This window comes from Ruditapes philippinarum, unplaced genomic scaffold (genome assembly GCF_026571515.1).
Source record: "Ruditapes philippinarum isolate M1 unplaced genomic scaffold, ASM2657151v2 ctg4683_1_1_1_1, whole genome shotgun sequence".
Classification (NCBI taxonomy): Eukaryota; Metazoa; Mollusca; class Bivalvia; order Venerida; family Veneridae; genus Ruditapes; species Ruditapes philippinarum.
The window spans coordinates 22586-36224 of NW_026862687.1; the positions used below are offsets into that span (position 1 = coordinate 22586).

The 13639-nt window shown below is 32.0% G+C and overlaps 1 protein-coding gene across 1 annotated transcript; it reads right to left on the reverse strand.

Annotated features, from left to right (window-relative positions):
- Positions 1-3475: 3475 nt before the first annotated feature.
- LOC132719889 (low-density lipoprotein receptor-related protein 2-like) lies at positions 3476-13505 on the reverse strand. Its single transcript, XM_060703843.1, has 5 exons — positions 12783-13505; positions 8430-8612; positions 7739-7843; positions 7080-7196; positions 3476-3531 (listed from the first exon to the last, which is right to left on the reverse strand). The coding sequence occupies exons 1-5, from the start codon at positions 12886-12888 to the stop codon at positions 3476-3478; spliced, it is 567 nt and encodes a 188-aa protein (XP_060559826.1). The 5' UTR covers positions 12889-13505.
- Positions 13506-13639: the final 134 nt, after the last annotated feature.

Consider the following 13639-nt stretch of genomic DNA (forward strand, 5'->3'; position numbering starts at 1 on the left):
ATCAAAATATTGCAATAAACCATGTCTTTGTCGGTACAGTAACAACAATTGAAAGAGAAGAATAAAATCTTAAAATGTGGATTGCTGCATTAAAAGCCGGGATGCTTTAGAAGAAAAAAAGGAACAAAAAAAAAAAAAAAAAAAAAAAAAACAGAAACATTAGTGTGAATGACAATTAAATTTGCTTTGTCATCTTTAGAATCATTAGTGATAAAACCAAATAACTTAATATAGTTTTCAACTTTACTGATTTTCAGTATTTCTTTTTTTCTTTTTAATTATATATTTCGACTTTGATAAGTTTTTTTTAATTCTTAATGAACTACTGATTGGTAAAATGTAACGATATAGTAGAGTACATTTTTAGGAGAGAAAATGTTTAATGAACCACATGACTCAACCGTAGAGCTTCAGTAGGACTTTGAGTCTTGGACAGACTCAATAGTTTAAAACACTGTAATTGGCTACCAACATGGGCCAGTGATTGTGTTATAAGGTTAAGAGTCATTGTGAAATGCTCTTTACAGGGATATTCTTCTCAATTATGCATTTAATAAGAACGTTATTTTTGTCCATAACATACATCTATAAGACATAGATTGAATACATTAAAAAAATGACATTTATGCACACAAAACAAGACAAAAAGTCAGATAAAAAAGTGAAAAGAAAATATGAGCGCGTTCAATTCCCTCATGTCTGAATACCTTTTTTAAAGGAGAAAAACCAAAAGGCTGGTTTTGAGTAACTATGCAATAACTCGATAGAGGATTTTTTCACACCTTCAAAAGCTTTCAGAGAAAGATATTTATCTTATTTTTAACATAATGACAAGTTAATTATTGGATGAATTAAGACGAATATATTGGTTATCACCAGTAGAAAAATAGTTTGTGCAGGAATTTTTATTGTTAAATATATTAAGTTTATTAACCTTGATTTGATATTACATTGTATGTTCAACGTTTTCGTATTTAAATGAAGGGTTTTAATGTAATTTGACTATGAAACAAAATATAAGTAAGAGTAATATGACGATTCCTGCTTCTCCAAATTTTAGTTTTGCAACAACACATCTTGCCCCTCACCGCTAAGGGTTCGAATAATCCCGACAGGAACTTTGGACTCTTTCATAAGATATGCTTTCTAGCTAGCTTACGGAACGTCGGTGGCTCTACTCAGGTGTTCGTTCGTGTCTTAATAAATGTAATAAAGGGCCCCTGAGCTCTTCCTCCACAAGAACGGATCATATAATTCTTAACAATTCAACCTTTTTTATTAACAAACCAGTACAAATAGCGATTAACATACGTATGATTTGCAATAATGATTAATAAAGATAATGTTTTTGTGAATATTTTCAAATTTATTTTATATTGTGTTGCCAATATTTTTTTCTATATCCTGAATATGATGTTTCATGCCGTATTTCTTTTCTCAATATTTTTGAACATTTTTAAGTGATGATAGTTTGAAAGTTTTCTTAAAGTTAAAGTTAAATCGAAATTAAGTCGTATAAGTCTTTCTTAATCATTCGGCTTGATTTCTATTCATGTTGGTATATATCAAAAAATTAATATCGCATTTCCTGAAGATGTACTATGCTCAAATTGATAATTGAAAATATTGGTTATTACTACACGGTATTTTTTAACAACCTGTTTCGACTTCAAACAAAGAAATTATGGTGTCATTTAAAATCTGGCAGATGTTTATGAAAGAAAGATCCAGTTTTACTTGTAGTAACGAATGCAGATTTCCATACATCATTAATACATTCCTTTTTAAAATAAGACAAATTGTGTTAGAAGATTCCAATAAATTTTTGCAAAATTTAAAATACCCAAATTTTAAAAATAAAAAATAATATGTGTATATTTTTTAAAGTTGATTTAAATAAAAGGGTTTATAAAAATCGTAATACCCAAAAAACAATTAAACTTCATTTGCTACTATAAAACAATCATGTATAGCATTTTTAATTGAAAATATTTTGGGGAAAAAAATAGGACGAGAAAATTTAAAAAAGAAAAAAGTAGTAATGTAAAACGAATGGGGGTATTTTAACAAAACAAAAACATAAGACATGCATGTAAACAATACATTATACATGCCGGTATATTACCCTCGTAACAGATTCAGAGTGTTTAACATGTCAGTTAATTTTAAATAAACCATGACCGCGCTGAAATTGGATTATGAGTGAATAGCTTTCGATACCTCGGCTGACATTTGCGATCCGCTCGTAAAGTATTCAAGATATTCGATAGTAGAAAAAATTGAAAGTATTTCAACAAACATATATATACTGGTGTTGGACAAGATTTTGTTAATATTTGTCATACCAAAGGAGATAAAACTGAAAATAGGTCCATTTTCAACGCAAATTATTTGCTGACATGAAATTTTACAGCATATTTCATCCTTAATTATTACCATGATATGCTGCTAGAGCAAGTGCCTATGCAGATTCCTTCAAAAACCAACTGATGAATAATCTTTATCAATAGCGACAAGAAACACCAAATAAAGACTATATGTTTTCTGAAGACAATACAGAGCGACATCACTGGTGTTTATAGTGCATTCTAGTAAATTCTTGAAAGACATCCGACGACTTGATGGCCAAACAAAGGTCATGGTTAAAGTGGATTTTCTCAAAGAAGGGAAATAACACAGCAAAACGACGCCTAGTACTTTTAGAAAATAAGACTTGTAAAGCTTTCACTATATGTTCATAATAATAATCATTGACCAGCTTGACGGGCCAACTTTACTCAAGGACTATAATTTTAACAATCCGATAGCGGTCAATAACACAACGTTTCACGAAAAATATCTAATTTCTAGCCATTGCCAATCAACGAAGGTTTCTTTTACAATATGTGTTAAAGAAAAACCATTGACCGCCTGGAGATAAGACAATTTTGCGCACAGGACTAAAATTTCAACAATTTCTGTAGAGTTTTAATGTCTATGCTTAGCACTTTCAGAGAAGGGGATTTTTCAAGGTTTAACTATATTATGTACATAATGACTATCAATTACCCTCGGGAATAGGCCAATTTTGACCCCAGGGCTATAATTTGAACAATCTTGGGAGTGGTCCACAACACAATGTGTCATGCAAATTTCTGAACCTCTCGTCTCTTTGTCAATTCAGATAAGATGATTTTAAAGTTTTTATTTTATACATATAATGAAAATCAATGACACCTTGGGCCGGACAAATTTTAATTCCAGAGCTATAATTAATAACTTTTTGTAGAATTTCATTACATTATGCTTCATACGATCTATCTAAGCTCTAGGCCTTCCACTCTCAGGGAAAAGATTCTTAAAGAATTTATTCACAAATTTATTTTAAACCTTCTGTCGAGCAAAACCCATTCGAACAATATAAGTAGAGATTTATGTTAGAAACATTCCAGCAATTTGTTTGCCCCCTTCGAGGAAGAAGGGGAATATTGTTTTGCTAATGTCGGTCTCTCGGTCTGTCCGTCAGTAGACCACGTGGTTTCCGCTGATTATCTTGAAAAGTATTCATCACAAAGTCGTCATATTTCACACAGTAATAAGTCATAACTAGTAAATGACATCTATTAATTTTGGAGTCACTAGGTCAAAGGCCAAGGTCGCAGGGGCATTGAATCTTAAAATGGTTTCCACTGATTATCTTAAAAAGTATTAATCTAAGAGTCATCATTTTTCACATGGTGATTGGTCATAACTAGTAGCTGACTCTTTTGATTTTAGGGTAATTAAGTCAAAAGTCAAAGTCACAGGGGCCTTAAATGTCAAAATGGTTTCCGCTGATTATCTTGAAAAGTATTTATCATAATGTCGCCATATTTCACATGGTGATTGGTCACAAATAGTAGATGACCGTACTGATTTTAGGGTCACTATGTCAAAGGTCAAGGTCACAGGGGCCTTGAATGTAAGTATGGTTTCCGCTCATTATCTTGAAAGCTATTTATCACAAAGTCTTCATATTTCTAATATTGATTGGTCATAACTATAAGATGACCCCTATTGAATTTGGATCACACTTCAAAAGTCTAGGTCACGGGGGCTTTAAATGTCTTATTATCTTGAAAACTATTTATCACAAAGTCTTCATTATTTTTTTCCATAATTGAACACTTCCTTGAACACATTTATGGCAAGTATCCCTAACAAAATTACCAATAATGTAAGTCAAGGGCTAGAAAGGGGGCATATGTGTCGTTCGACATATCTTGTTTTTTTATAGATTTGGTCCATTGGTTTCTGAGAAGATGTCGTTTGTAAAGAAGTTGACAGCGGACGCACGGATACATTAACAGACGATGGACGTCGTACAAATTGTAATTACTCACATTGAGCACTTAAATACCATTACTTACAAATCATTATAATGATGTTTTCAATATAATAAGTTGGCCTGAATGGTTAACTTTTTGCATCGAACCGACAAGATCGGTGTTAAATAGCCGATAAACACCACTAAGACCGATATTGTTGGTTTCAAACAAGATTAAACAAGGAAGATCACTAATGCAATTTTTTTAAGCGGAAAATATTTCCCGTGCCGATTTTTGTATAACGATGTTAGACTTCGCACCCTACTGTTGCTGAGATATAGAAGTTATTAAACAAAATAAATAATAAGAAAAAAATTACTTTATCAAGGTTTCAGCAACACAAATTATATCTTTAACTGGATTGTATTGTGTTTACATCAGTGCCCAATTTATCATTCTTGTATGTTTGACATGGCGTTTTTGTAGCGCGTTTACGAATGAGTTGTATATTTAGGATGACGTAATTACGCTACTTACGGATTGGTGCCGTTTTGTCAAAATATTTATCAATTGATATGGATAAAATCTGTAGCGTTAGTGTATGTGAGATGAAAAGAAATCTTTATAAGAAATAAAAATATCAATACAATGCTTTTATCACTGTTGCTTTAAAATGCTTTGTAAACTATATAATCGAAGAAGAGAGCATAACAGTAAATGGTAGATACCTTCATAAAGAAATAATTATTGTTAAATTATTCATGAGGATCTTTGTGTGATATGTTTTGCCTGCTGGAACATATCTTTCATCAGGACAAAATTAAGGATATTTACAATGAATGTGACCCCTAGTCAATTAAAATACATTATATGTACTTCTGAGATAGGGGTATAAATACGAACGATGAAATGTTTATATTTATTGATATTTTTAGTGTGTGAGTAGAAATAATATTGATCAAAAGGTTATTCTCTAATATTACTTTATAGTCCCATATGCGAACACAACAAAATCATTGGAATGAAATAGACTAAACAAGAAATGTTTGAAATATGAAACTGCTCATTTATTTATGACAACAATCATACTATCTTTTAATTAGACTGAAATGAAAAAAAATGAACTGATATGTTTAGAAAGAACACAATTTAGCGCTACAACTGACAAAGAGCTAGTAAGGTTAACGCAATAAAGTGATTGCGGAAAAGGAACGGTGAAACACAACAACATATCTGTGTAATTCACACCTTGATAAGGGCCGAATAAAATGTTTCTTTGACGATTTCCCGCGTTGAAAGGGAAACGCAACGTCAAGACAATTTCATAACGACTGCACTAATACTCGTTTGATACTGCAATGGGACGACTTAAGTCATGGCCGAAAAGAAAATTACCGAAAATTGTGCCAGGAATCTTAAACAAAAGGTCTCATTTTGAGTTATTTTCTTTTTTCATTTCAAAAAAGAAGAAACATACTTTTAAAAGTCAAAAAGTTTGCATGTATTATTTCCTAAGTTTTACGAGTAGTGGTGGTTAAAATGTGGTTTAATGCTGTATGCAGGGAAACAGGCAAAGTAGTTTGTTTTATTATCATTTAATAATGCGGCAACAATTATTTATTAATCCATAAATATAAATGGTTTATCTATTGGCCAAGTATAACGAGGGAACACCTGTGCTTTTATTTTCGTCAGATTTGTAATATGTTAATCGACTTTCATGCCTTACCAACAACATATAAAAGTTCCTATTAAAGAAACTCTAAATTAAGATATGATATTTTCCAAAACGAACATTTTCTAGTTTCTAAAATAGATAATTTATTTCACTAACGACATTTCATGACAATGCAGTGCAAGAACACTTACATCGATGCTCTTATCTGAAGTTGATGCAAAACAGTGCCCTTTCAGATGGTGGCACAATCTAATTTTAACCTGATTGAATGATATTTTGTCCCGGTAAACTACCCAATTACAATTATTTAGTCCCTTTTTTGTAAACAGAGATAAGAACACATTGTTTGTCCATTCAAAGAAATTATAAATAAAGATATTTTAGAATAAAGCAATAAATTAAAATGGGTCACGCAGTGTTAAGCTTATGTACATGAATGTGTTCATTTACTTTTGTTTTTATTTAGGACAAAAAAGTACAAAATAAATTGTGTATTCTTCAGTAAATCATGCGTCTTAAGTTATTAGAATTAATTTAAGAATCGATTGCTTCGCAACCGAATAAAAACAATTTAGAAACGGGACAGAAAGGAAGTTAAGTTATCAAAATTGCATTTGAAAGGACATTCGTAGCTCGTAAAGTTCACTCATTCTATTGTCATCTTTGCTTTAAACAGTTTCTCAAAATAACTCAAATTCTTGAGAATGCAATTACTTGACATAAGAAATTTGCTCACCTTTCCGTCCTGTCAGAGAAATATATTCATGGCTAAAATCAGAAGATGTTGGAATTTTCAAACTGTGGCAATAAAATTCATCTCTCCTGTTCGTACAGTCAGGGTATCGATCACATATCAGACGAAGAGGAATGCATTTGTAATCACCAGAACAAAGAAATGAATTTCTGCAAGACTCTTAAATGGTAAGATAACATGTGTTTATGAACCTTGATTTTTACAAAATAGCCACATTATTGTAATAATCGTATTCCGGAACTTATAATTATATACATGTATTTAAATGAAACAATATCTGCAATAGAAAATAGTTTATTCAAAGATGATTATACTATATCTTTTAATTTATTATTATAGTTATATAATAACTTATACCAACCACAGTTATCTTCATCGCTATTATCCAAACAGTCAGGCACAGCATTACAGAGTTTTTCTGATGGAATGCACTGTTTATTATCACAAGAAAATTCATTTTTATCACACTTTTGGTATTCTACAAATGTTTATAAAACGATCAATATACAGTAAATGTAGAACATGCAAGAGTCAAATAAAGTTTTGAATTCTGAACTTGACATGTATTCGTAAGTTAGTTACACAAATACATTTTGGTTTTTAATCTTTACATGAAATAATATTTCACAACGTTTTTCTTGAAGAGTTTATGCTTTCACAATTTGTTTCATAAAATTATCATTGTTGACGTATCCGTCGAGAAAATGTAAGTTTTATGACGTATCCCAACTATCATTATTATTGAAAGCACTTATCGGCACTTTGTTTATATTTTATAACGTATGTCATCATGATGTTCAGCATATAGCATTTGTATTTAAAACAATAATATCAATTACATTATACAACAATAAACATTGTATCCATACATATATAAACCCACTTTCCGTGTCTCTAGACATTTGTTATAGGCTTGCTAGAATTAAAAAAAAAAAGTAAAACGAACGTCTTTAAGATCGGACGCCAAGTCAAAGAAATATATTAAAATATAATTTTCTGAATTCTAATTTTACTATTTACCACATTTTTCATCTGTACCGTCCACACAGTCGGATATAAAATCGCACACGTGACTAAATTGAATACAATGTCCACCATCACAAGAGAATTCGTTGTCATCACATCCTAATAAATATATAGTATTAATTGATAATATAGAAAAAGTAGAACACAATTCATATGCAAATAGATAAATGTACACATAAACATGTCATCCCCTGATAGCAGTGCATTTTGCTTGATAATCGGACATGTTTAACTTCATAATAATTTTATATTCCTTAACAAACAGAGGTTGTGTAAATAAAGAAATAAACATCAAGTCACTGCTTATATACTGGAAAGTGGAAAGCTCCTAAAGTCAAACAAATTCGAACACTTATATTTATAAATTAATTTTATGTCGAAAGAAATTAAATCATTAACTCTGTAAAAGAGATAGAATTATCTGTTTTGAAACATATTTTTCATTTCAAGCCTGTACGTAAAAGTAACATCGTATAAAAAAACTATTCCTTTGTTTGTTTGTTTCATTTTACATCTTTTCTCAACAGTATTTCAGTCATATAGGCGGGTAGTTTTCTAACCATCGTTCCTGGAGAGTTACACCAGTATTAGACTACCTTCCTCCGTGCTTAACCTATTCTTTTGAAAAATTCAGAAAGTAAATGGGAAATTTAATGGTAAAGTGTAAATTCAAAAGACCAAATACCAATTTTATCGTGAGAACAATTGACTTCGTCTGAAGCATCGATACAATCTATGACCTTATCACATTTAGCTAATGTAGATATCCACTCTTTGCTATGTTCACAGGTGAAATATGCCTCGCGAATTAGTCGTTTAGGTAAATTAGATTGCATCATTGGTTTGCCAAAAATCGTCAGATTGTGATCTTTAAACAAAAAATCATGAAAATCAATTACCGATTCATAATTACCCAATTATCAGTCACCTGACTTTTTCGGCTCTAAATACATGTTATGTATGAAAACTGGTTGTTAAAAAAGCAGTTGTTGGTACTGAATTTGAAATGACAATTGTAACTACTATCATTGGGTTTAGAGTGAAGATTATCATGTTTTCACTACATTTTATAATCAATGTTTATGGAAAAGAAATGAATCTCCTGACGCAGGGTCAAATGTTACAGAACCGCTATGGAGTGAGCACACTTGGTAAAAGTCTACATAAATTGTTTCGTGCTAAATATCAAAGCTCTACCTTTAGCGGGATCAGAGCCGATATTTGTAAAACATTGTATTAATTTTTTCAGGAAAACCCGTGACGCTGGGTGGGGGTCTATTTTACAAAAATCCTATATTTTGAGTAACCGTTGTGGCAGTCAATCCGATGTTTCATGCAAAATATCTTTGCGGGTTCAGGGTTGAGAAAAACTTAAAAAAAAAAAAAAATGTTAAGTTATAACAATTACACCCTAGTGTTTTGACCAATTGTAACCTTCAGCTTGAATATGTACAGATTTGGTTGAGCTCAAATTGTTTATGTTTGATGCACAATATATATTTATCTAGCCTCTGGGATTGTAGAGGATATAAGTAAAGAACGCGCCAATTTCAAACTTAGGGCAATAGTTTGAAGGTCGTTAAGACGACGTTTTCTAGTAGTTTCTAAGCTATATAAATTGTGTTTTGGAGAAGATTTTTATTAAAGAATAAACATTTAAGCTCTAACTTTTCATTTCGTTTTCTGTATCAGGCAATGCACCATTTACTCAAATTCTGAAAAGGGTCACCTACGAATGATTATCCAACTCGTAAAGGAGGAGATAGTGTTTCAATAAATTGTAAATAACCATGGACAATGTACACATTCCAATTAATTCATTATTTTTCTGCTGCATTATAATCATTAAATTTTTAAAAATAATCATATTATTCTTATACAAAATGGATTGGAACAGTTCTTTGTTAACATACAGTTTATTCAGAAAATGAATGTTTTAAAAAAATAAGGTAAACAATGTTTATCACGTTTGCTTTATATATCAAACAATAAAATAATAACTAGAAAATGGCTAAAATTGTAAATATATTGTAAATAGAAAATCTAGTGTTAATCCAATTTTGTCAATGTGTTAAACGTGCTAATATTTGAGTTTTGAAAATGTTTATTAATCTACTTTTTAGCTCTTATATCTTCATACAAATTATTGTGCTAGTTGTTGTTTTAAAGAAAAGCATTTCTCTGGGCTCTATAAGATTTATTTGCTGCCAAATAAGGTTACAACACAGTGTGACTTCGTCAACTATTTTCAGGCAACTACTGTAACAACTGACGTTATATGGAAGATTTATCGCCAATGTGAACTAGCCTATTGAAAACAAATGGTTTCAAAATTTGGGGTGTTAAAGGGAACTAAATATAACATTATCTAAAAAATCTGAAAGCAAAATTACGAAAGAACTGTCAAGTACATCGGCTTATGCAATTAACAAGAAGCGCCGCAATGCGATGAAAAGCAGGTTTTGAACAACGAAGTATCGATGTGACAGGAATAAGGAATCAAATATGGCAGTGAAGAAAAAATGATTCTGTTTTTGCTCCACCACAGAACATTGGTTTCTCTAGTTTAGTATAAAGATATAACAGATACCTGACTATCAATGTCTGGTTGTATTTTCACGTAAGCAACAGGCATGCCAAGTTAGGTATTTGGTGTAAATAGGTCACAGCTAACTAAAGTTATTATGTGGAAACATATTTCCTTTTTTTAAGGAACAGCGAACTTGACCCTTTTCATAAAAACCTTGGTAGCAAGCCCAAGTTGCCTTTTATATAAGTTACACATTTGGTGTCAATAGGTCTCAGCAAACTCAAGTTATTATGCGGAGACCTAATATTTATTTTAAGCAACAGTTGACGCCCACCCAAGTAGTGTGTTGATACATGCTACCCACATACTAAGTTGTGTGTCAATAGGTCGAAGCAAACTGAAGATATTGAGCGAGAACGTAATCTATAATTTTAGCAACAGTGACCTTGACTTTCTTGATACAAGCTACCCACATACTAAGTTTTGTGTCAATAGGTCTAAGCAAACTGCATATATTGAGCGAGACCTTAGTTTATAATTTGAGCTACAGTGACCTTGACTTTGATCAAACACAAATGGGTGGCTGTCCAAAGCTGCCTCTTGATATAAGCTACCCATACACCAAGTTTGGTGTCAATAGACACGAGCAAACTAAAGTTACTAAGCGCAAACTTCCTTTCTATTTTTAGAAACAGTGATATTAACCTAGGTCAGAGAAACAGTGGTAGCAATCCCTAGCTTCCTTTTGATATAAGCTACCCAGGATACACCATGTTTGGTGTCAATAGGCCTAACAAACTCAAAATATTGAGCGGAAACTGAAGTTCTATTTTAGCAACATTAACCTTGACCTTAATCACAAACATCTAGGTTGCATTCCCAAGCTGCCTCTTGATATGAGCTACCAGGCCTAAACAAACTAAAGATACTGTGCAAAACACATTTTTTAGCAAAAGTGACCTTAACCTTAATCACAGACATCTGGATAGCATGCATAAGCTGCAACATGATATAAGCTACCCATACACTAAAATGGTTTCAATAGGCTAACGCAGTGGAAACTGAATTTCGTTTTTTAATAATAGTGGCCTTGACCTTAATCACAGACACCTGGATAGCAATCCAAAGCTGTCTCTTGATATAAGATACCTACACTCCGAGTTTGCTGTCAATAGGCCAAAGCAAACTCAAGTTACCGTATAAGTATTTTTTTTCTGCGGTGGCTTTATTTCTACGTTTTCTGCGGTCAGTTTCGGCACAGCAGAAATAAAAAAGCAGAATATTTCTCTTACCTGCAACGATATGTATCCTACATTATGACCTGTTTCGTCTTAAGTAATAACGACTAACAAATTATAAAGGTTAGCGATACGTAAGTATGTAATCTGCGTTTCTAAAGATGTACGTATTGTTAATGATGCTAATTTAAGAATAAAGATATTTAATGCCATTCCAACCCTTATACTGCTAAATACTCGTAATATACTTTAATTGTCATCTGATTTACGGTAAACCTATATCAATTTTTTCAATTAAATATACAACCGGGATATATTTTTCACACGTCACTTCACTCTGATCAAAGATGTATACTTTTTTATTGTTGCGCATTATATTTCTTTGCAAGCAAACAATATTATTGCTTGTAATTACTTTACAGTTTTGCCGCAACGTCGATAAACAAACGCGAACGTGTACATGCAAATATAATAGACAGTGGTAATGTGACTTAGACTTTGATAAGACGATTCGCAGAATTTAAATCACGTTTAGTCCAAAGAATGTGCCGCAGAAATAAAGTCCGCAGAAAAAAAAACTTTTACGGTATTGAGCGGAAACCAAAGTTGACGAAAGCAAACTTCGGCATTACTATAACCCGGTTTTCGTTGCAAACCTGGTGAAAAAGCGCAAAGGAATATGCTGGAAACTTTATCTATTACTTGAAATGCTTACAGTTAAAATAAAAATTATCACTTCTGGTGAGGCTATCTTTTATATTGACGGATGTAATTGACGCGGTAATTCGAGATTCGAAATATCGATATATGTATAAATAAAGGTGAACTCTCAGAAAAATTTCAACCAAATGTTAAAAAAAGCCTTTTTGAGAAAGAAAGACAAATGTTCCCAAGCGTGTCTCCCGAGGAACAAAAGCCATGACATTCCATCAGAACACCGAATCTAGCCACTTATCTGAAATAAAACTTCTTTTTTTCAAGACAAGCGATGTCGAATCAACTTTAAATCGTCGGAGGTGTGGATGCCAATGTAACCTTTTAATATTTTGGCTTTTTAAAGAAGCGCAAAAACACGCTTGTCAGTCTCAGAAAAAAGTGTTATGGATCTAATATTGAGCATTGCATTCATTAAGGTGTTTAAAAAGACTTTGTTAAAGTTTTCGTTTTTTTTTTGTCAAAAAAATAAGTTGCACAATTCTCATATACGCCATGGAAACTTAACTTAAGAACAACAATATCGTGTTAAATGTTATGGAAACGAAATGCTTACCTTTAAATTTGCCCTGACATGACAATTCATCCGTAAAGTCTAAGCAGTCAAATGTCCTATCACACCAATTAACTTTCGGTATTAAAGAACCAACGACGCACTTCATCTCAGGTACCTTTTTTTCATGCCTTCTAGAGGGGTTACCTTCAACTGACGTTTAAATGAAAATTAAAATCATTTTAACAAATTTATGCATATCATTTGAATAAAAATATGAAAAAAAAACAGAAATAATGTTGCTGTTTGACTTTACAGGTTGATCAGGTTGATACAATATTGAAAAATCTTCATTTGAGCATTTTATTTATGATATAAAACCATGAACTATTGAGTTTAAGGATTTTAAGTAAATGGCTACTATGAAGTGACTCACTGGCTGCTATGGAAACTAAGCTCTAGCTTCTGTAGATTTAGAAAAAAAAAATAGATTTTTTACCATACTGTATACATAAATGGAAAATCAATGTTCCCCGGGGCAGGGCCAATTTTGACATGATGGCATAATTTGAAGAAAAAAGTAAAGTTCCAAGACCATCAGATCTATGGTATAAAACCATAAACAATGTTGGGTTACAGGGTCTTAATATAGGGCAAGACAGTATATATTCGTTTACAATAATCATAACATGACAATTGCAACTTACACCAATAGCTTGAACCATAATGTAATCAAATGTTTTATTACTGCATTAATTTTGGTAAGTTTCAGATTAACAACTATAGCCAACAGATAAACTATCCAGTGTGTCATATCACCTATGTGTGTGTGTGTGTGTGTGTGTGTGTGTGTGTGTGTGTGTGTGTGTGTGTGTGTGTGTGCGTGCGTGCGTGTGTGTGTGTGTGTGTGTGTGTGTGTT